General features: G+C 47.2%; 1 protein-coding gene across 2 annotated transcripts in view; it reads right to left on the minus strand.

The window, feature by feature from the left end:
* Positions 1 to 24,837, minus strand: part of PTPN1 (protein tyrosine phosphatase non-receptor type 1) — a 63,631-nt gene that overhangs the window by 7,975 nt on the left and 30,819 nt on the right. Inside the window, exons 2-5 of one of the 2 annotated variants that reach the window (XM_086331386.1) lie at positions 12,358 to 12,428; positions 9,375 to 9,475; positions 7,028 to 7,126; positions 1,429 to 1,566 (exon numbers count right to left, since the gene is read on the minus strand). In XM_086331386.1, the coding sequence (XP_086187512.1) occupies positions 1,429 to 1,566; positions 7,028 to 7,126; positions 9,375 to 9,475; positions 12,358 to 12,418 (399 nt within the window). In that variant the 5' untranslated portion in view covers positions 12,419 to 12,428. Of the gene's footprint in view, positions 1 to 1,428; positions 1,567 to 7,027; positions 7,127 to 9,374; positions 9,476 to 12,337; positions 12,429 to 24,837 lie in introns of both variants that reach the window. The other variant, XM_086331385.1, reaches the window with a different exon arrangement.

Raw genomic sequence — 24,837 nt, forward strand, 5'->3', positions numbered from 1 at the left:
CAGATCCACAAGGCTCAGAACAGATTTTTTTTTGAAAACCACATTCTGTTAGAGCAAACAGATCTCCCCCAAACCTCTCTGCTCTGACGCCCAGACAGCGCGAGCCTCTTCTGCTCCGGTTGAATTCCATTCTCTTCAACGAGCGAAAGAAATTTTCTCAAGAGTTTATCAGAAGTCATTCGTAACGCCAAGCTCACAAGTGCTCAAAAGCATTAAAAGAAAAAAGTCTACCACACAATCCTCCAGGCACATTCCAACCCTCTGCCAAGATTACTCCTGAAAACTGCCCGTCTCAGCCCCTCCATCGGTCAGCGCGGGAGCCTGTGTGCGCCCCCCAACCCTCCCCCTGCCGCCACTCCCCACCCCCACCCCCCAGCTGCAGTGCCCAGCAGGGCGGGGCCTGGCCCGGCACAGTTCCCCGGAGCCGCAGGGTTTCCACCTCTCCTCCACGCCCAGGCACCTGTGCGGAGCTCTCCATCTCACTCTCACTATGAACCCACCCCAGGAGCCACAGCGACCACAGAGCAGAAGTCGAAAGTTAAGCTGCGAATGAAGACAAGGCCGGAGCAGACCCTGCCCATCAGCCCGCCCGCAGCCCTGGGGGTCCGTGCTCCTTCGGCCCCGCTGGAGCCCGCGAGCCCCTCACGGCGTGTTCTGGGCCTGCATTGCTCACACCACACACAGACCGCTGCGAGAAGCCTTCCAAAAGCCCGGGCTGCGGGCAGACTGACACGCGGGGAGACACGGTGCCCTTGGCTCAGGGCCGACAGTTTGAGGAGGTGGGCCGTGGGACTGCACAAGGCTGGGGTGCCCGCGTCTGAGGGAGCCCCCCGGAGCTCCCCTCCGTGGTCTCCGTCACCGGTGGGCGCGCAGGCGAGCTCTGCAGCCTCCCAGTGAACGGGTCCTCAGCGGGGCTGCTTCCAGCAGACCCAAGAGGTGGCCCAAGGCCATCATTTAATGAGAGCCGGCCCCTGGTGTTATAAACTCCCCGCCACCCCCACCAGAAGCCCAGGACTTCATCTAGAAACTTTACACTGACCACAAACTGGGCCTTTCTTCTGTCACTGCCGACTAGTGACTGTGGATGAGAGGCCCGCGTGCTCTGCTCGTGTTAACTCCCAGGCTATCATGTTAGACCTTCTGTAGTTGGTCTGAGGTAAAAACCTACCCTTTCCCCTAAGAACTGGTGTTAGCTGGGACTGAGAGTTCGTTCTGTGGAAAGGGAGGTACTAAGACTTGTCCGCCCCCCAGACACTGCTGGTCACCTGGCAGGTAAGCAGGTAGGCGCTGCTCACCATGGTGTGAAAACCGCATCTTGCTCAGAGCTCAGAAAACCACTGGTGCTAAGTAAGTCGCAACTGAAACAACACCTCAAGGAGATGTCACCAACGGGCCCGCCCCGGGCACTCAGGCGTGGGTCGTACTCACCATGAGGTTCTCCAATTCCAGCTGTCGTACTGTGTAATAGGACTTAATGTCTTCCGAGATCAATGTCAATTTCAAATTTGTGTCTTCAAAGACCATTTCTCTCTCTTCTTTCTGTGGCCAGTACTGTGCACATTTTAACTAGGACAGAAAACAGCGCCCAGTTACTGTGAGCAATGGACTGTCTATCTATGGAGTGTGGAGTACTGTCCATGAGCTTTATGGTAACCACCAAACCGAGGGTTTTCTGACCTTGGAAGCTGACATCAGTGTAAGCTGCCTGCCTCCTGGGGAGATGGGGCCAGGGCGAGGCGGGCAGACAGGACATGCACTCCACACCCAGCCGCCCCGGTTATCCGCACAGAGATGTGCTCCAGGCGTTGCATCCCCTCCCTGTCACCCAGGAGAGGAGCCAGCCTGCACACAAGGTTCAGTCTCTCAGGAATGACTTCATGTAGCCATTTCAAAGATTATCAAGAACCTGACTGGTGCCCTTGGCACAGCGCCGACTCCTTACCTTGGGGACGATGACAAGACTAGACTGTGAAAAGCTTGAGGGGTTGTGCATGCTAATTTGCTTCAGTGGTGTCCGCAAATTTTGGCGACCCCATGACTGCAGCCCACCAAGCTCCTCTGTTCATGCGATTCTCCAGGCAAGGATACTGGAGTGGGTTGCCATGCCCTCCTCCAGGGGATCTTCCCGACCAGGGATGGAACCCACGCCTCCTGAGGCTCCTGCACTGCAGGCGGATTCCTTACTGCTGAGCCACCAGGGAGCCCCTTGAAGGCTGTAATCAAATGCAAAGCAGGATCTAGAAGGCTTGAGAGGGGTCCTCCAAGGCTGGGGATCACCTCCTGCCCCATCCCACCCTTTTATTCTGGTCTGGTTCAATTCAGAAAGTCCTTTTGATGTTTAAGTTTAAAAATCCCAGGAACTACTTGATAGTCTTGATTTAAATGTAGCTCATTAACATTTTCCTTAAAGCAAGCAAGCTCCCAAAGACTTGGGTTTCATTTAGATGTCAAGAAGGAAAATTTGGGTCAAATTTAGTGCCAATGCTTTGTGTGAGCTGTTACACCAGACATTTCTGGTTGCTGATGACTATTCTGGACAAAACCAGCAGGTAGATGGGGAGAAGCTGCTGGGTCCATAAGCCAGAAGAACTGACACATCCCCAGACAGGGGCCCTCAGAGGCAGTATGACTTCCATCAAATGAAGTATCAGTGCATGTCAACAGCTCTTTGGGAAACAGTACAAGTTCAAGACACTTACAATTCAACACGCACTGACTCAGAGGAGCCAGGAGGCTCTTGAAGAGGCTGAATACAGAACAACAAATGCCCATTGATCCTGCTTTAATGAAAACCAAAGCCACAGAAAAAAGGAGGGAAACAAATTAAGAAACACCACATTGTGAAGCCACCAAAGCATCCAACTTTATGATCCCCAAACAGAAGGCCAGTAAGGTTTTCTAAAGAGCCTGGACATGGAAGTTTTGGACAGTTTCACCCATGTCATCTCCCTGCACCGATGTGCACGTGTGCATGCTAAGTCGCTTCAGTCGTGTCTGACTCTTTGACATCCTATGGACTGTAGCCCTCCAGGCTCCTCTGTCCATGGGGTTCTCCAGGCAAGAACACTGGAGTGGGCTGCCATGCCCTCTTCCAGGGATCTTCCCGACCTAGGGATCAAACTTGCGCCTCTTAAGTCTCCTGCACGGGCAGGCAGTTTCTTCATAACTAGCGCCACCTGGGAAGCCCAACTATCAGCATCGAAGTGATCCTGCCACTCAGGACACAGAAGCATTGGTGGCATTGCACGATCACGAATGCATGCTTAGCCACAGTGGGCAAGGCAGGTGAGAGCAAGACTTTAGAGGATGTTTAAAGGAGGCATTTATTCCTACACTTTGAATAATCAGATCTGTGTAATGCCTTGAGACACCAGAAACAAAGAAACCACCTTGGTAGGCCCAGAGCCACGAGTGCTGAAGTGGGCACCCAAGGCAGTGAGCAGACAAGAGTGAAGCCAAGCAGCAGAAATGCAGAACGGCCAGCTGCACTCAGAGAAAAGACCAGTGTTTTCATGTCTCATGGGCAGGAGAGGCAAGTCTTTTAAATCTCATCTCCACACAGCAAGCACTCACTTTCAAAAGTGAATATAAAGCCTCACAAATCTCTGTTATCTGGATAAAGACCAAGACTCTGAAACTTTATCGCTGAGGAATTTTGGCACACACCGAGTGTCAATCAACCAATACTTATTTAAAAATAGGAGTTCTTCAAAGAACTCTTAGGCATCTCCAGCAACATGCCACAGTCTGCTCTCTGTCATTTCCTGTAGAAGTTTTTTGCTGTAAACACATAAAACAAAACAGAAGCAGCACAAGATCACCATTTCCTACGACCCTATTAAGCTGATCCACAGGGGCCGGAAAAGGGGATTATTTTGTTGGAAAGCAGTCCTTTACTGAGTTAAACTGGAGGCATGTCTTGAGGGGGCAGCAAACAGCCACAGGCCAGGGCCAGTGCTGGCACCTGTTAGAGATGCTGTCACTACCAGGAGGGCGGCGTGAGAGTTCTCGGGTTCTTCTAAAACAGCTAGGGCATGCTGAGAAAAATCCACAAAGTCATCTGAGGTGACCCTCTGATGGGTGGGTGATCTGGCTGAAAGAATGATGAACACAGAGAACTAAAAGTGGAGTGTGAGAGAGACGGACAAAGCCTAAAGCGCCCGTGATATACAACTCAGGGTCCCGAGGCTGAAAGCCCTTGAAATCAAACAGCATCTCTAGTGGGGACTTCAGGACAGAGATTCAGGCGACGCTTCTGGGTGAACATGGCCTGGCTTATTCCCCCTGCCTAGACAACTTGCATTCCCGGCCCCTGCACACATATGCACGCTAGCTTATCATGTCTAAATGCAATGTCTACATGGAATGAATGAGAACTTTGGCCACTTGGACGAACCTGGTCTAACACACACAATCATTTTTTGCACAACTGTCTTCCAGGAAGTATATCAGGTCCCAAAAGGGTAATGGGTAGTTCTGCCAAAACATACGAGGGGGACCACTGGACACTATTTGGTGAAAGAAACCAGAAAACAAACATGCACTACACGGAGACACTCTGCAAGCTGGTTTTTAACCACAGGCTGTAGTGGAGAAATTATAATTAGATTAGTTGAGCAAACAAGACACTGCAACTTCTTATAATTCCCCCGGTCAGCTCTGATGGGGGTGGTAACTGAGAACGCGGATGCAGAATTTAAAGTGTTTATCCCAAGGAAGGTTCAAGAACCATAAACCATACACTGCTTTCCATGCCAATCTGCATGTCCAAGTGCCCTAGGGTAAAAAGGAGAGCTACAGAGGGAAACAGGGACTGCGCCACACCACCACAGTAACCACTGTAAGAACCACACAGGTGTCTCTCAACGGCCAGCACAGAAGTCCAAGGGGAAGGACGGCACAGTGGATCTGTGGTCTGCTTATGCTCAGCCTGGGTGGGAGGCCACGGAGGGCAGGGCCTGCTGAGGAGCACGCGGCCTGAGTACCTGGATCCCCTTCCTGGTGTCCTCTAACCACAGCAGCTGGAGCAAACCGTGTGCAAACAGTGACGAGGTTTCACCTCAACTTTTAGTGACAAACAAACAAAAGGCAAATGCTACCTTCTCTGATGAGTTTTGAGTAAGTCCGTCTTGATTTAAAATTCTCAACCCTCCACACCACGATAGAGTGAGTCGCAACCGTGGGCAAGTCTGCCTCCCTGGGGACACCGGACAGTGTCTGGGGACGCTTTTACAGGCTTCGGCCGCAGGCAAGGTGCTCCCAGCAGCTGGTGGGTGGAGACCATGATGCCCCAAGGCACAGGCTGGGTGTCCCTGCCCCTCGGCAGAGCGCGACCCGGAGCGGCAGCAGCATTGGGGCTGGGAGACCCCGATGCTCCTCTGTGCTCAGCACCCGCGCCGGCCACCAGGGTTCGCTTTCCCTTGCGGAGCACGTGCGTGGCAGGAACCTGATGTTTTGTTTCTTTATTCAAAGTTGCTGACAAGAAGGTGGTGGAGACGGCTTACTTCATGTTCGCAACTTTGTGTTTTACTAATCAAGCCAAGCCACTGCAGAGAAAATTAAAAAACCACTTTCACTGAAGACTTTTTTTTCCCTCAGACAAAACACACTGCTGCAGCACTTGAATATTCAGGTAAGTGCTTTATCTGTTTCTGTAGAACAAATGAATCCTTTCTTCTCAGAGAAAGAGGCAGAGGCAAAAAGACGACTCTAAACAGGAAATGTCCTAAGAGGGCCGTTTGCTGTCGCCAAGCCCCGTCCCTTCTGGGGAGAGACGGACGAGTCCGTGAGGCGGGTGCGTTACCCCTTCAGGTTTTCACTGCTCAAGTTTCCTTTGACACATTACTGCTTCACACTTTTACTTTTCCCGAGGGCCACGATGGTCCTTTCTCTGGAGGCAGGCTTCTCTGGAGCGGTCACGTCCTTCTGGAAGCCGGGACAGCGGCATCCCCGCTGAGTCCGAGCACGGAGCCAGTGCCGGCCCTGCCTGGGCCCCTCTTCCCACTGGCCTCCACGCTCCTCGGCTCTCTTCCCCTGGGGCCTCCACCTTGGAGGCTGCGGAGCCCCCCCGGCTGGCAGTGGGCATCAGGGAGAGGACAGGAGCCTGGGGGGACATGACACTACACCCTGCGGTGAAGACCACACTGTACCCTCAGGCGTGAGGGAGGTCAGAGGCCACGCGGCGCTGAGGGCAGCCACGCGCGCCTGGAGGGGCTGAGTGCGATTTGGGTCATTAGTCCAGAGAAGGGGCAGAAGACTAAAAAAAAAAAGTTTTTTTAATAAAATACAAGTCTGTTCTGGCTGGAATCGGCTGATGAAGGGAGAGAGCGGGGCCTAGCTGTACCCGGTCCAGCAGTCACACGGCGTATGTCCTGGGAGGCAGTGGGAGCCCCAGAAAGGTTTCAGCTAGCAAGAGGTGTGGGAGACCTGGTTTAGAAAGAGCGCTGGATGTAGAAGCAGAAGAGACTGAGGAGAGGCAGGAGTGGCCTGAACAAACAGGCTCACGTTGCAGAGTACGCGGAAGGGAGGCTCACACTCCTGAAGGGAAGTGCAAGCGGACACTGTCCCTGTGAAAGGAGTGGCCAGGGGCCCAGCGTCTGTGGGTCTGACAGGGCTGAATCTGCGTCCAGCTGCTCCCACCGTTTGGCTGTGCAAAGGGACACTTTACCAGAGAAAGCAGGCTCGATCAAGGCACAGTAGGAACTTGCTTTTCAAAGTGAAACTCTGCTCGCACCACTCCACGAGGCCAACAGAGCAGCACCAGAGGCACCGGGGAGAGGAAAGTGGGGCTCACTCACCAGTGCTGGGAGGCCGGCTGACAGGGTGGGGTGGACACCAGGGCAAGGGCTGTCTGACCTTTCTCTCCTTTAAATTCACCTGTTTATCTGACTTGTTTACAATAAACATGTTATTATGTACTGCTTCTTTGTATTTTTCTAACAGAAATCTAAAGCAACCTGAGGAGAGGAACAGACAGACGTCGCCCTTACGGACTGGCGCCGCGGGAGGCGGCGTGAGGTTCACTCACCGATCCTTTCTCCATCACTCTGTTGAGCATGACAACGCCCCTGCTCTTCTGCTCCCACACCATCTCCCAGAAGTGGCCGCAGGTGTTGGGTAGAGGGCCCTGCAAACAGAATCCACAGTGTGTGCATCTTACGTACAAACCCGCCCGGCGCGAGGCGCCCTCAGGCAGCGTGGAAGCCGTGGCTGCGGCCAGGGCCCGCCTCTCCCTGCCTGGTGGTCAGTAACCACAGTTCTATTTTCTACCACGTAGCGAAAGGTCATTTCCGTATTTCAGAGCTGGTTCAGAGCCGAATGACAGAGGAGAGAAAACACTGATTCTGCTCTCTGGTTTGGGCTGGCCGGAGCAAGGGCGCCAGAGATCTCCACGTCAGGGCGGGGGGCCAGCGAGCAGCACCGCTGGCTGCAGGTGAGCGGCGGCTCGGGGAGGGGCCCCACCCGCACGGCCTGGGACGAGCCACCCACCTCTATTCCTGCAGCTTCTCCACCTAGCTCGCTACCCGTTGGAGCGCCTGAAGTTCACAGGGCTGTGAAGGTAGGCAGACTTACTACGCCTTTCCACAGGACCCGGGACACAGCGAATACCCAACACAGTGTGAGCTCTCATCGTTACTATTAACGGCTAACCTGACCGTGGACTCCCCTCAACCTCGGAGCATGGAACCTAAAACATGAGGGCACACAGACAGGGTGGGCAAGGGCCGCGGTGCCACTGGCCCACAGCCGGAGTTCTCATCACGGCCCCAAACACCACTCCAGTCCAGAACGGCTCTGAGGGACTAAAGTCATGGAAGATCTGAAAGGGCACACACCAAACAGCCAATACTTGAAGGTGGGCGTGAAGGCCAGTATCTGTGACATTACTCTCCCTACAGGTTTAAAAAGTGAGACGAGAGCCTTGCATTATTTGCTTAATGAACACATTTTAAAAATGGGCACCGTGTTCTTGGCTTTGTGGCATGGAGATGAGCTCAGTCCCACCGTCCAGCAGTGCGACTTTGGGCCAGGCTGCTCGAACCCCTTACATAAACCTCAGGGCAGAGGGAGACCACGTCAGCAAGCAGCTGGGTACATCTGGGGTGTGATCTGACAGACAGACAGAACTTCACATGTGCCAAGCAACCGCGAGGGTGTGAGTGCGGTGAGGACAGCAGGGTAAGTTTTCACGGTGCTTTCCTAATGCCTGTTTGACTTTATATACCCTATCTTTGCTTTGGGCTTGCTGACCCCAGACCAAAGTTGAATGGCTGAATTCAGAAAGTAAGAAACTTGACTACCTCTAAAAGAGAAGTTCCCAAGAAGCCACTTTGCCACAACCTCTTCCCACCAGCTTGCCACCAAGGTCTCCCTGCCCCTCACCCCAACCCCAGAAGGGCTGGGAGGATCACGGGCTGAGGGCCTGGGGACTGATGTTCCGTACAATGACTGGGGGGGTGTTGGGCCGACTCTGGTCATGTGCGGAGAGGAACCCAGACAGAACAAAAGGGACAGTCAAGAAGGGCCACCAGGAAGACACCTGCCCCAAAGCAGACTTTGGTCATCGTGCTTCCTAGCTTCACTGTCATTTTAGCCTCCAAGTATTAGACAGGGTGATGATGTTCAGTCATCCTAGGACCCAAACCTAATGTAAAACTGAAAAACTGACATGCAAAGAGAAAAGAGGAAATCAGGATTTATATAGAGAGAGATTTAGACTGTGTATATCAATGTACCAGTAACAGATGAAGACTTGAGAAAATCGGTTAAAAGAGACCCCTTCACTCTTCCCCGGGCTCCTGTGGTCTTTGGGTCATATACCAGTGTTTCACAAAAGGCCAATTATGAAACCACTGTTGTGATTTCTTTTTCCATAAAGATGCCAAAAACCAATGGGAGTTTCAAGTGAGTTTGCATGCTCCTCCACATAGCCTAACTCACCCCTCCACCCCCAAGGAATGAGGACCATGCAGAGGAATTCTGAAAGGCCATCTGGATAAAGATTTCTGGTCTATTACTAACCCTCTTACGTGTCCATAAGCAGCCCTGATGCCCTGAGGCAAACGCCTAGGGACTCAACACAGGTACAGTCTTTTCTAGCTACTGCCTCTGTCAACAAACAAGACAACCCTGGCATTTTACTGCTGTTGTCTACAAACCCAGCAACACCATACTTCCCAGAAAAGATTCATGTCATGACCAGACTGAATCTCTGAAGGAAGACTTTTCCCTTCCATGTTGCTTTTTTGGGTTAGAAACCTGATCTTCTAAAAGATGTGGCAGACTTTATCTGAGGCGTGGATAGCGGCCCTGTCAGACTCTTAGGCTGACACCGGGAGAGGCGAAGCCCACTGGGAAAGTCAGGCTCTGCTCACCTGGGTGAGAATGTAACTCCTTTGGGCTTCTTCCATTCTTATCAAACTAGCGTTGATATAGTCGTTATCCTCTTGATGAAGCTTAATCCGACTGTGATCAACTGAAAGGCAAACCAGAACGCAAGGTTAATCCAGGGGACTTAAGTGCTTGCACACGCGATGTGCCCTATGGGGAAGCAGAGAAAGCGAGTGAGGCGCTCAGGGTGTTCACACTGGCTGAGTCCAAACTGTTCTGAGATTAACTTAGTGTCTCCAATAATGGGAACCGCTAGTACTTTCAGAAGGTTTCTCAAAGTATCTGAAACTTAATACAAAATAGCAACAGAAACAAATTACACTAAAACATAGATTATTAATTCTTGTTTGGGAAATCTGTTTTTAGGCTTTATCGTCTTATTTATTACTGTCCTCACACCTCAGAAGACTGGGGGGGAGGGGATGTCAAGGAATCTGTTCTCTGAGGCCTAAAACATACTTTTATGAGTGAAAAATGCAATGGCTTTGATCTTTAAAAGGGAACAAAATCCACCAATATTCCACCCAGTCCCCAGAGTTCAAGTTGGTACAATGAACCAAGTTGGTAAGATTTACGATCACGTCCCAGCCTCACCTGTGCCTAATGCTTCCAAGATTAAACAGCTGAAGTCTACAACAGGGTGAAAACTCACACCTTGAACTGCCTGATACAAGGTTGTCTTTAGAAAAGCTCAAGTACAACATATATGTCACAATCAGAGACACTTAAAAGAGAGTTTAACAGGAAAACACAGACTCTGAATCCAAAACACAACACCGAAAGTATATTAAAGTAACTTTCAGAATAGCTTTTAGAAACACACTTGCATTTGAAAGGTCTACCCCAGGGGACAGAAGAAGCACAGCCGCTTCTTCTCCTCTCTGCCACTGTCACAAAAGCCCTGCTTTCCCGAAGGCAACTTTCCTTATCCTGCCGGGGCCATTAACAAGCGCAGGTGGGTGTTTTATTTCTGGTACAACACAAGGGACGGTAAACTCAGGAGACGGCCCGTAAACAGTTCTCCCCTCACCCAGAGAGAAAGGAAAACCTAACAGGGTAAGCAGTTAGGGCCTTCTATTCGAAAGCATTCCAAAGAGACGTTTTAGTGAATTAGCCATTGTTTGGAATAACGTTTCTCATCATAGAGGGTTATTACACACTGAAATACTCGGGTGATACTGAAATGGGCCATGGAGATAAGCGGTCTCACAGCACTGGGTGGTGACCTTGGACAGACAACTTATCTTCTGAGTGCTGAGTTTTTCACCTGCCAAATGGAAGATAATAGGATCACCTTCTACCTTGAAACATTCTCCCCATTTCCTTCATAATTTTAAAAGCAAATTACCTTCTCTAGTGAAGAGTGGAGGTAGGGGAGAAAAACGCAAGGAGTTAAGACTGGTTAAAAAGTTTGGGAATTGTATCCCTGGAAGAATATTTCAAATGCTGTTTTTTTTCCCTCTGTAAAGCTGGTTTACAACCTTATTTAGATGAATACTGATCGAAATCATAGAAAAGAAATATGAAAGATAATATTGTTGCCTAATTCAGAGCGAGTACAGCAAAGTCTACAGACCAAGGGCTTGGTGGGCACCGTGTGCATGGTGTGAACTGCGACGGTGATTCTAGCGCAGGGCAGCTGGCCAGGGCCTCATGGCAGAATTCCCTGAGAAGAGGCCATTAGTATTATTTTTAAATAAAATCTATGTGCAGCCGTAGCCTGGAAGTGCTAAATCAAGAGAATCAGACACTGGGGCAAAATCCTGTGTCACCTGACCTAGACCCACGTGGTGGACGTGCCCAGCGGGCACTTCAGTTCCTGGCCGTCTCAACCACAGCCGACACTGAGAGTGAGACTCGGGGCTAAGCACTGATGTGCCCTGACTTCAGTCTGCGCCCAGTCCTGAGATCCCTGTGACTCCTGTGTGACTGAAGATCAGGGGAGAGGGCAACCCGCCTGAGGCCAGCAGCTCAGAGGGGCAGAGCGCCGCGGCAGCCGTCGGAGGCAGACTGCTTAGCGCCAGCCCAGGTCTGATTCACTCCGCCCCCCCCACAGCCTGGGGCACTGCACCATCCGGCAGGGGGCACAGCCACTCTTCTGTGGAGGGCACCGGGAGCTGCCCCTGCAGCAGGCTTCGGTAGGACGGGCCTGCCTGGGGGCCTGGCGGCATCGTCACGTCCCCGGCAGAGGGCACTGCTATGGAGCTGCTGCAACCACAGCCCTCGCTGCTGGGCGATGCCACGTGGAGGTGAGTCCCAAGGCTCTCTGTGACCCAGAGGAGGTGGTGAAGTTCCTGTCCTTCCCTCCTCTCCAGTTTTTCTCACTTTACACAGATTCTAACACAGTTCATTCACTTTCGAGATATCAGCAGACTGAAAGCCAATTACTTGGAAGGCAGAGGAGGCTGCCAGCGGGCACACTGAGAACTAAGGATAGGAAAGAGCCAGAAAAACAGTGATGGCGGAGGGGGTGGGCTGGGGGAGGCGAGGTCAGCGAGCAGAGCCGACTGCGTCTCTAGCTGAGGCGGCAGGTGAGTGCCTCCCCGACCCTGGCCCATGCCCGCGCAGGGCATCACTACTGGTCAGTACAATGCCTTGGGCCCAACAATACTGTCGCGGAGTCACCCGGAAGGGGTATATTACGCCTGCCATTACACACACTCAGCTGGTAGGAAATGATTCATCATTAAAACAGTAAAAGCTAAGGAAAGCGCTTTGAACTTTGCTGAATTTTCTAGAAACTGAAACCTTATCCCTCCTCCATGGGCGGAAAAGTGAGCCATTACTATAAGCCTCTAATAACTTCATCATAGGAAACAATCAAGTCATAAACCTCAACTGCTATTGATTTATTACCAAACCCCAGGGCTAAAGGAGTCTGAGAGGCCCACAGCCTCGGAGGGGCTGGCTGGATGGGAGCAGGTAACTGTGGTGTGTGAATACTTACAGGGACTGACGTCTCTGTACCTGTTTCGGTTTTTGTTCTTAGGAAGCTTGGCCACTCTGCATGGGAAGTCACTGGCTTCATGTCGGATATCCTACAAAATAAGAGATAAAGAGTTCTCTCTTGAAACTCTGGCACCAGGAACCCAGCTGACTGCGTGCGGGCCATGTGCCAAGCACTGAGGAAGACGCAGCACAGAAACAAACAGCAAAGGGGGCCGGGGAGTGAGGGAAAGGCAAGTGCTAATTCAAGAGGCACGTCCAAAGTCACGGGAGGGAGACAGAAGGATACCCGCATGCCGCAGGCGGGCGGCGGTGGTGTGGGGCCGGGAGCTAGAACGACGAGGAAGAGGGCAAGGAGATGGGAACGGAGCGCAGTACTCAGAACACCCAGCACAGCAGAGGCACAGGGGCTGGGGTTCACACTTTGTGTGGGGACGCTGAGTGGGCTGGTGGAGGAATGACAGGGCTGGAGTACACAGGTGGGTAGAGATCAGATCTTGGAGAGCCTTCTGTGTCAGGCCTGGGAATTCCATCTGCAACCTCCTGTAAAGCTACAGTTTATCAAGAGCAGATAAAAGGCCCCTTTCTGCCAAACAACTATCTAAACACTTTCCCATACGTGTGTGTGCGCGTGTGCACACACAAATGCCATCAGTTATGTCCAACTTTTTGCAGCCCCATGAACTATATAGCCTGCCAGGCTCCTCTGTCCACGGAACTTTCCAGGCAAAAATATTGGAGTGGGTTGCCATTTCCTACTTCAGTGGATCTTTCCAACGCAGGGATCAAACCTGCACCTCTGAAGTCTCCTGCACTGACAGGTGGACTCTCCACCACTAGCACCACCTGGGAGCCCCAATGCTTTCCCAGGGGATGGCAAACAAACCCCATTAAACCAACCGTCAGAAGGAGAGCGAGTGCCTGAGCTCACAGGAGACTGCAGCATGTGTCCTACCAGACAGACCACACACATCTCATTTTGCTCTTCTACATCAACACCACTATAACCCCACTTAGAGATCTTTTCCTTTACGTCTGTATTTTACTAGTACTGTCATGAAAGACAAGCTTGCCCAACAATGTGCATATACTCAATGCCGCTGAACTGTACACCTAAACATGGTTATGATGGTCAATCTTTGTTATGTATGTTTTACCAGAACTTTTTAAAAAAAGGGAAAGGCTGCAGTGAGAGAACAGGAGAGCAGACAACAGCAGCACAGCTTTGGAAGCTGGCAATCAGACTGATGAGCAGCTGGCAGGTGGGAGCAGGCTCAGTCACAAGCCGGTGGCTGGGAGAGCAGAGCACCGGCCTGGTTTCCACCACAGAACCCTCCAGAAGGGCAGGAAGCCTGCTTCTGGAACGAGGGGTGGGATTCACCGCAGGGGGGGCAGGGCTGGACCAGAGGAACTGCATCTCCGCCCCTACCTCCCCCTTCCCGCTGCTGGGTGCCTGCTGCCTCACACCTCTGCTGAAATCTGGAGATTTACTTTTTGGAAAATGTGAATCAGGGGGCAGAGTGCCGTCCAGGTGATATGAGCAAACAAGAGGAAAGACCAAAAGGTACCATCATGAGGGTATACAAACAACAGCCCACCTGCACCCAGAGGCCTCGAGGCAGACGTGTGCTGACCAGCCCCGTGCACCTGCTGGGAGCCTGCAGTAGACCCCGGAAGCCCCCCATCTTCATCACGTGCAGACCACTGATTAAGAGACGTCAGAGGAAGGAATGCCTCTAGTATGAAAGAGATCTAAAGGAAAAATAAAATGGGAAAAACAAGCCCCTCGGAAGAAATAGAGTGCAGAGAAACCAAAGCTTAAAAATATATTTATCATTAATATACTCAGAAAGATAAGATCCATACATTCATGGATTAAGAACAGGATGTTGGATAAAAATGTCTCTTGGAACTTGAAAACAAGAAATGGCAGAAATGATAAGCTTAACAGAAGAGTCAGAAGATAAAGGTAGAAGAAATTCTGCTTTTCCAGAAGGCAAAAATAATTAACAATGGAAAATTAAGCAGAATAAAATGCAAGGAAAGAAAACATTAAAAACTAGTTCAAGGAAATCTACCAGATACATCAGGTGCTCAGGAAAATGATAAAAGCAGACCCACACTGGAGCACAGTACCGTGCAGGTCAAGGGTCTCGCCAACAAAGAGAAGATTCTGTAAGTTTCCAGGAAGAAAAAATAGTTCACTTTCAAAAGGTAAGGGGATCTGAATGGCTTCAGATTTTGCAAGAACACTGAAAGCTGAATGGCAACAGAGCAATGCCTTCAAAATTCTGAAGAAAAATGATGTCCAACCTAGAATTCTATACACAGCCCCAATAATCGTCAGGCAAGAAGGAACGAGAGAAACCGCTCAGATCTGTAGGGCCTCAGAGACCCCACCACCTCTGCTCCATTTCTCAGCATCCACTGGCGTTTCCACCTGAGTGAAGGAAAAAACCAAGGAAGAGAAAGATGTAAGGTACCCAGGGGAAAAACAAACAAAAAAGGATCTACCACAAGAGCAAAGGCACAGGAAATTTCCACACAGGCTGTGGTGGGGGAGGCCCAGGATGACAGCTACGCACCAGCCCCAGGAGGCGAGCACCCAGACCAGACTAGAGTGACTCAAGAGATGGACATGCCAACAGCATGCCTCTGTCCAGCATACCCACCGTGACTGAGCAAGACCACCAGAGGGAAACAAGAATACCTGCAGTCCAGAAAACAGGGACGCCAACTGAGAAGCAAAACAAAGCGGTCTCAAGATGGACGCCGTGTGGCAGTCTTCAGAGCCAGTGACCCAGACAGAGGGACGGAGGTGTCCAGGAGGGATGCCTCCTCCAAGACCAGGGCTGCCGAGTCACCTGAAGCTGCTCTATCTAACACAGTAGCCATAAGCCACCTGAGACATGGTGAGTCTGCAAAGAGATGCTGTGCAAATGTGAAACACACATCGGGTTTTGACAACTGAGTACTAAGAAAAGAAATTAAAATATCTCAAATACTTGAAACATTGACTATTGGTTGAAATGACACTTTGAACATGCTGGATTAAGCAAACTATGTTGTTACTTTCATCTGCTTCCTTTTACCTTTCTTGCTGCATGCTAAGTCATTTCAGTCGTGTCTGACCCTTTGCGACCCCATGGACTGTAGCTGCCAGGCTCCTCTGCCCATGGGATTCTCCAGGCAAGAATACTGGAGTGGGTTGCCATGCCCTCCTCCAGGGGATCTTCCTGACCCAGGGATCGAACCCAGGTCTCCTACGTCTCTTGCACTGGCAGGCGGGTTCTTTACCACTAGCGCCACCTGGGAAGCCCCTTTCTTACTGCGGCTACTAGAAAAAGCAGAATTACATACATGGCTGGTACTTATTTCTATTGGATGGTGCTAACTGAGCTGGTGGAAAATTGCTGTGAGAGGTTCTCAGAAGGTATGAGAAGAGTTAACAACAGGTAGGGGCTTCCCTGGTGACTCAGGCAGTAAGGAAACTATGCAAATGAAGAAAAGGCAATTATTAACTACAAGAAAATCTATTAAAAAGGAAAGCATGACAGTACAGCACTACCTGTGACTGTGTGCGAGGCAACAATGTAAACAGTGAACACGGCTTTCACCTAGAAGTATCACAGGCTGGGGGAACGGGGCGGGGAAGCACGAGGGACAGCAGAAGGCGGGGGCTTAAGAAAGCCACATCCTGTATCTCCCTGAAGAGCTAAATTCATGAATCAAAGGATAGACATTTTCCTTAAAATCTGGGAACAAATGCAAGCTCGAAGCAGGCTCAGAGTTCAAAAGCCATTCATAAAGAGAAAGACTGGGAATGGGGAGATGTGGGCAGCCAATAACTGGATTATAAGACCACGGTGGTAGTATTTAACTTCTTAAACCATGTATACATTCAACTTGGATTTAAAGAGGAAGTCCACATTCTGCTATTTAAAAGAAAAACCTACAAAACGGCAAGGTTTTTGACTCGTACGAGCAAGATAGATAGCACCTGAAAAGTATGATGATATAAACTCACTTGAGATTAAACAAATTAGTCTAGTAGTAATGTATCCATCACATCTTTTATGGATGAGATTAAGCTTTTGGGGAAATGCTACAGAGCACAGAAAAATGACTTGAAGGGGGAAAAAAAAAATCTCATTTTTAAATTTCTTACTCTAGTTGTTATTTGGAAGTGTTCACCAACAGGTACAAATCTGCCTTATGACATGAAACAATCTTGATCAGTCCAGCTGGTGTGACTGAAAGAAGATGGAAGAAACAGTTGATATGAATAAACCACTGAAAAAATATTCATTCTGAGGAAATAAGGGCCAAAATAACAACAGTGTGCGACTGATTCTATGTAGCCGAAGGATCTAGTAATCTGTACTTTTTTGGTTGAAGAGAACACACCAAAACAGCTAATAAAAATATTGGGAAAATAGAAGCTATCCACACAATACTTTTAAAAGAAGAGTCTAAAATTAAGGTAGCCTCAAACAGTCAAATGCACAGATCTTAAATACGTAGTTCAGTCAGTTTTTCTAACCAATTTCTTTTTGTTTCCTGATTTATTTTTTCCCCAAATGTCATACTTTTTATTCAGTACTGGGGTATAGCCAATTAACAATGTTGTGACCGTTTCGGGTGAGTGGAGAAGGGACTCAGCCACACACAGACCTGTATCCATTCTCCCCCAAACCCCTCTCCCATTCAGGCTGCCACAGAACATTAAGCAGAGTTCCATGCGCTACACAATAGGTCCCTGCTGTCTAATCAATTCTGAGGTATAATTTACAAATAATAAAACAAACCTGGTTTAAGTGTTTCTCTATTTCAGAACTGCACATGAGAAATACATGCAGGCTCTAAATATGAATTTACATTTCACTCAGTAAAACAAAATGCCAGGATTATAGTATTAATATTGAGGAGTGATAAAAGCACCTATAAAATTAAAAGTTAACTACCAATAGTGGTTTAGAAAAATAGCAGATGAACCACTGTCCCTCGAAATGTGACAGAACTACAGCAAAACAAGATTTCTGCATTGGATTCATTTTGATATTTGGCAAAACTAATACAATTATGTAAAGTTTAAAAATAAAATAAAATTAGAAGAAAAAAATAATAAAATAAAAATAAATAAATAAATAAATAAAAATAAAAGGGCATCAAAGGTGAGCCAACCTTCCAACAGCTGAAGAAAGCAGACACTGACTAATGATCAAGTTTAAGGGGACTGCCATCACAAGCACATGGCATCCTTAGATCTTTTACTACTTTGACCAAAGATTAAAGAATCTACTGAGGCGTGCAAAACATCCACACAGAGAAAATAAAACAGGATAAAGGTCTTAAAGCTGATGATGAGAAGATGACTGTTGGGTAAATTTAGGAGCCAAGCCAAGAAGGAAATAGTAAACTTGCCATGAAACATATTCTCAGAAGCATCCCCTAAAAAAACCCCATTCAACATTTCAAGCACCATTCAAAGTGCACCTCACCCTTTCAGGGATGAGATCACAGTGAATGAGAACTGCGAACAGTGAAATGGCCCACACCAACAAACAGATAAGCTGCCCGTCTCCTTCCCTCGGACGGTGCTTCACTGGCTTTTCTGGAGTCTACTTCCTATTCTTGGTACAGGTTTCTTCAGAAATGTGACAGAGAAAGCAGCACGTGTAACAGACATCAAACGTTCACGCTCTCCTAGAGAACACATCTGACGGTGTGCGGCCAAGGGAGAGCTCACGTTCAGTCACAGCTTACTGGTGAGTGGTTTAAATTACACCGTGTCATTTTATATAGGCACTGGGTACCCAAAATGATCTGCCTCATTTCTACAGTGAATCATTTTCATGGGAGAGAAAAAAAAAACAAGTTCTTTTAAAATTATGACTGATCTGGGCTAGAAAGTTGGGATAAAGATGCCTGATAAAATTTAAACAAAACATCTGAACTGAAAATCGATCTTAAGAGGCAAGGTAGGGCAGAAACCATCATTACTTGAAAAATTTCTGAGGCTAGTTCTGACTCCCCATCCTTCCACACTCACTTAAGAAGATGACTGATGACCTCCCAGCGAGCACCCACTGAGCTCCTCATAAGGCTCTGGGAACAGAAGGAATCAGGGCCCAGAGTCAGTCAGTCTGTCTACTTACAGGAAAGCTCATTATCCATTATTTAAATACCTCCCAAATCCAATTAGGCAAAAGTCAAACATGGGGTAAAGCTGATAATGCTTTACGTGAGAGCTCTAATTTTTGAAAACACATAGGCATAAAAGCCAGGCTTGCAGAAATATTCTAATGTTTATAGCACTTTGTTAAGTTAAACCTAGCAATTTTGGTTTGAACATCCTTCTCTCTTCAGTCCCACAAGAGGGCGAATGTCTCTGGCTCCACTGTAAAATGCATTATTTCTCTTAAAACTATCCAAGAGTGATGAGGTGGAGCCAGTGTCTCATTAAAGCTGGGAGTCTACTGGGAAGGTCCTAGACTCTCAACCTTCCTAGCACCAGCCTGGGCCCAGAGTGGGCATTCAACCTAATTCTAATGACTGAATTAAGGAATGGTTCTAAAGGTGCTCAAAGAGTCCTTAACTGTGTACCAGTCTGATTCACATTATGCAATAGAAATGTTCTTGAAAGAGAATGCGTTTAGACCAATGTCTGGTCCACTCCTGCTTTCCAATAATAACAATAATTATTATTACTACTATTTTGCTTTGCAACTGAGTCACACAGCCTCTCAACAAGATAGTACTAAAAGAGCTACTGAAACACGAATTCAAAGCATAAACGGTTGTTTCAGATGGTTCAGACAGCCATCTGTTTCAAATGAAGGAAGAAAGCACTCCAACGGCACCCTGTATCTGCCAGAACCGCAGCTCCTCAGTATCTTCACATCTTCTCTACTCCCCACACCTCGTTTTACAAATGGCTGCCTAATTTGACTGTTCTAGCTGCTACCTAGTACTTTAAGGAAACTACTGGCTCTCAGAAATAGAGCTAGATCAAAGGGAAATACAGAAGTACAGTAAAGGCAATAATTTAAAATAAGAAGTGAACATATAGGGCATACATTTCCTGGAACTCTTGCAAGTAGTCACCACTGAATAGGAAGATATATATAGAAGTGGGGAGGGGGGCGGGGATGGCTAGACTAGAATTTTAGGAACCAAATCTTCAAAGTGACATTTGTGTTGAACAACTTTGTTACTCATAAATCTCATTATAAATGACAATATAAAATTACGGTATAGTAAAGCATACTGAGAAATACACAACTTTCAAAATCAGAAATTCAACGTCTTTCATGGTGAAAGCAATGCTGTACTCTGTCTATACTGGTTAATGGAACAATGTAATTGACTACAAAGATCTTTGTTGTGGTTTAGTTGCTAAGTCATCACTAAGTCATGTCCAATTCTTTGCCACCCCATGGACTGCAGCATGCCAGGCTTCCCTGTTCTTCACTATCTCCCAGAGTTTGCTCAAATTCATGTCCAGTGAGTCAATGATGCTACCTAACCATCGCATCCTTTGCCACCCCTTTCTCCTTTTGCCTTCAGTCTTTCCCAGCATAAGGGTCTTTCCCAGGGAGTTGGCTCTTCATATCAGGTGGCCAAAGTATTGGAGCTTCATTCAGCTCTTCCAATAAACCTTAGGAAACGATTATATTTATCCATTTATATAATCAATATGCCAGAAGTCATAGTCAATACTGCTAAACTGTAAGATAGTCTACAATGCTTAGATAATAAAAAGTTTAAAATTTAGTTAACGAGTAGCAAGCTTGCTTTGGTTTAAAGTTTAAAATGATTATGTACTGAATAGAAAAAGATGCTGAAAAGTAAACCCAGAGCCTCAGAATCTAATGTGGTAAACTGAGAGAGAGGAAGGAGAAATGAGCACAACCAGCCTGCGTTCAAAAGACAGCAGACCTGCAGTGATCAGCCTCGCCAGAGCCTATGGAGACGCTGGGTCATCCTGTCCACTGTTCGGGGGGAGGTTCAAAGATAATGGAGTTACAAATCACTACCAGAACAATTACGTGCATTTGGAAAATGACATGGAAAAAAGCAGAATCAAATTGTTTTACAAATTCCCCACAAATGAGAGGATGAGGGCAGGCATGGGAAGTGTGGAGTACCCTCCACAAAGTGGGCAAGGGGAACCGGGGAACCAACCGGTAGAGGTGGTGGGGCTGATTTCAGCTCTGAACTACACCCTCTGCTCTGAACACAAAGTGAGGGTCAATTAAACATAGAGAAGAACACAAAGGCACAGTCAGTTCAGTCGCTCAGTCGTGTCCGACTCTGCGACCCCATGAATCACAGCACGCCAGGCCTCCCCATCCATCACCACAAAGGCACAGCTAGGCTCAGACACAAAACAAGAACAAACGAAAACAACAGACCCCCCACTCAAAATCACCTGTAAGCACAATACCAAAAACAGAAAAACACACACCACCACCAAAGACTCGTTCTGAAAAAGATAATCAACTAGAAAAATAACTATTTCACATGAAATTTACTGTTGGCTTGTCAGGCGCTTTAAAGATAAATGTATTTGAGATCAGGGATAAATAAAGAAATTGTGTATAAAAAAGATGTTACATATACATCTAGGAAGGAATAAATGAAGCCACAATAAGCAGATAGGAAAGAATAAATGAGAAATCTTGAAATGAAATTGACAACCACTGACATTTAAACAACAGACCTTAACAGATGAAGATAAACTCTGCACTGAACACAAAGGACAGGCACTTTGGAAGCGAGTGCAGAGGGACACAGCGTGGACAACAGGAGACAGGACAGAGCGGCCCCAGGGTGCCTCCAAGACAAAAGTCAGTGCCCGCGTGCTAGCGTCAGAGTGAAGCTGCAGGATACTAGGGTAAAAAAAAATCTGCAAAGTAAATTGTATTATCCTTTGGACGCTTAATATAACGTTAACATTATCATTTATTTTTAACAACTCTATGGTTACACAGTCAAATAGTTAACAAAGAAATATGAAAATTGTGTTTTCAAGGGTCACTGACTTTAAACCTTATTTTTACAATCCTTGAAGTATCTGGTTTTTGTTTTTGTTGCTTTTTAACATCACTTACGTTTTCTGTTAAATGTCATAAATTTCACCTTGGGCAGAAATCAATAGGCAGCAAATGAATCAGACTTACAGTAACTGATGTCAGTGAAGCATATTGGAACAAGTTTTTTTTTTGAATGCTGAGAACCACAAAACCGTTCCTGTAAGAGAACAGTCTAAAAACTGAATCCACTTTCACTTCTGTTTTGTTTACCTTCTGCTTTCCATAAGGACAGTTGGCGTGTTCAGGCCCTGGGTTCTGCCACTTTGCCGAGGACAGCGGCACAGCTGACTGAGGACACAAGCAGCTGGCAGGCATCTGAGAGCGGAAGGTTCACAGCTTGCTTTACAAGGAACCAGACTGCCAACCACCAGCTTCCTCCCTCCACGTTTAATTTCCCTACAGGGACCTTAGGAACCCACACAATATGCCTACTTTGAAATAACTGAAAACCATATTTATGAAACTGATGGTATTCTGTGGATAATCTGGGAGTGTGAATGGGAGGGAAACAGAATGTCAAATGAAATCAGCTTTGGTTAAGCATTTAACACTCCAAGAGTAGTACAAGATTTCTTACCATAACCAAAGAAAAGGCTTTTGTATTACTGTTACCAAACAAGTGAGTTTTCTAAATACCTTCTCAATATAAATGTACTTTTCTACACACCATTTGGGGATTAGAGATGATGAAGGAAGATATGCCCATTGCTCAAAAGCATTCTCAAGTGATAGTTCTTTAGTGAAGCCACAAAAGTAAAATGACAATTCGGGGAAGAGAGGAAGCGGTGACCAAGCTCTTCTGCCTGGCTCTGCAAAGAACTCAGCGCATGCAGATCAAGGAAGCAAGGTTTACATTCAATGTTTGAATCTCTTCAATTCATCCAAATATTTACTTAGCACTGACCATGTGGAAAGCAAGAAGGACAGGAGGGTGAACAAGGGAGGCAAAGTCCTGCCACCATGGACCTTGTGCTCCAGTGGGGAAGACGGCCAGACAGACAGACACGAGGTTCTGAGCTAGGCGCTGCCACACAGAACTCACACAAACGTGCCCACGACTATTCATCAGGGACTGATGGTAAAACAGAAGGATTAGAGCTCCGAGCAAGCGGATACTCTACCTACACCCCCTCCCACCACCAGGGATCTGATCCCTCCTGGAGGAGCAGAACGAGCAGTTCAGAAGCCCCGACCTCCATCCGCACTTGCATTCCTTTCGCTTCCTCCTGGGCTCGAGCGCTGAAGTGCGCCTGAGAACAATGAGGGACACCAGGCACCACGCGTAGAAGCACACGCACCGCACGTTACGGGTTAATGAAGGACAAGCTGATCTATGAGCAGGCCACTTCTGCAGACAACCCAACGTTAACGGTGTCTTTCGACAAAGAGAGTTCTTCATGTCAACACAGCTCAATTTATGGATCTCTTCCTCTATAGTTAGTTTTGTGGGGAGTCTTGCTTAAGAAACGGTTTTCCATCTCAAGTTTATACACACACTCACCTACATTATTTTTGAAAGTGTAAAGAAAAATGTTTCCCATATAGTTTCACTTATATCTTGATTATGACTCAAAACGCTGGAATAAAACAGATGACAAAACGCCATGTCTGTCCCTCCTAACAGCTGTTTTTGTGCACAGTAAGCACTCCTTTAACCTACCAGCAGGCACTCAACGTCTGCTGAATGATGTACAATGGAACGGATGCCTGTCTTTGCCTTGAGAATGTAAGCATTTTTCCTAAGCTCTTTACATATTTTAAAGCCATCAATTCTTTGTCTGTGCTGGAAACCACTTTTCCAATTTATTTGTTTGCACATTTAATTTCCCTTACATAAAAATTTTTTTAAGTGTGGGAGGATGATCGTAAAATGTCATTATAGCAATAGAGCTGCCAATTGAGAGAATGATTGAGGGAATTTTTATTTTCTATTGTTTTCCGATGGTTTTCTAAGCACATATGCATTATCTAAGCAATAAAAAGTTTTAAAGTAGTTCTAAATTTTTAAGTAGTCAAAGCCTATTGACCTTTTCCTCTGCGATTTCCTTTATTGCTTCTAATGGTAGAACGTCGTCATCTTCTTCAGTATGTAGTAACACTTTAATAAAAAAAAAAAAATCTTAATCCATCTGGTTTATTTTCCTTCTACAATTTTCACCTATACCCACTCTACTGTCTCTAAATCTTAAACTAGGCAAAGAATAGGTGATTCTTCTCCTTCTGTCAGCCTAACAGTTACTCTAATCTCTGTGTCCCTTCAGAGTGCTCGACCTCCCTCTCCCTAATCTCAAATAGCAACAAAAACGCAGCTGCATCTGATCATTCAGATTTCAGAAAGAACAAATCACTATTTTTCAGAGAAAGAAAAACCATTAAAACTAGGTAGAATTAAAAAAAAAAAAGATTAATGAAGGCTCGACTCATTCTTTGCAACTATTTAGCAAAGATCAAGAGGAACACAGGAGATTAAAATAGTAGGAAATTTAAAAAACCCATAATAATATTCCTGCACTTACGACGACACTGCTCCTTTGTTCTTCTGTGAGGAGAGGGCAGGCAGCACGGCTCTGGCCCAGAGTTCTGCCCCCGTGTCTATCTGGTGTGTATTATTATGTGTCTGAACTTGTAGTGAAATACATGGAAAAAATGAAAACGTTAAATTATTTCTGTTCGCCATGTCAATAAGCAGATTGTTTTGTAAAAAGCATACTTCTCCATGTTACCTGACGTCTAAGTTTTTAACTTCTGTCAAAGCAAATTTTACTTTATTGAGTCAGTCAGTTCAGTCGCTCAGTCGTGTCCGACTCTTTGCAACCCCATGAATTGCAGCACACCAGGCCTCCATGACCAATTCCCGGAGTTCACTCAAACTCATGTCCATCGAGTCGGTGATGCCATCCAGCCATCTCATCCTCTGTCGTCCCCTTCTCCTCCTGCCCCCAATCCCTCCCAGCATCAGGGTCTTTTCCAAAGAGTCAACTCTTTGCATGAGGTGGCCGAAGTACTGGAGTTTCAGCTTTAGCATCATTCCTTCCAAAGAAATCCCAGGGTTGACCTCCTTCAGAATGGACTGGTTGGATCTCCTTGCAGTCCAAGAGACTCTCAAGAGTCTTCTCCAACACCACAGTTCAAAAGCATCAATTCTTCGGTGCTCAGCTTTCTTCACAGTCCAACTCTCACATCCGTACACGACCACTGGAAAAACCATAGCCTTGACTAGACAGACCTTTGTTGGCAAAGTAATGTCTCTGCTTTTGAATATGCTATCTAGGTTGGTCATAACTTTCCTTCCAAGGAGTAAGCATCTTTTAATTTCATGGTTGCAGTCACCATCTGCAGTGATTTTGGAGCCCAGAAAAATTAAGTCTGACACTGTTTCCACTGTTTCCCTATCTATTTCCCA

Source organism: Bos grunniens, chromosome 13 (genome assembly GCF_055505025.1).
Source record: "Bos grunniens cultivar Pamir isolate PY7600 chromosome 13, Bosgru_T2T1.0, whole genome shotgun sequence".
NCBI classification, from domain to species: domain Eukaryota; kingdom Metazoa; phylum Chordata; class Mammalia; order Artiodactyla; family Bovidae; genus Bos; species Bos grunniens.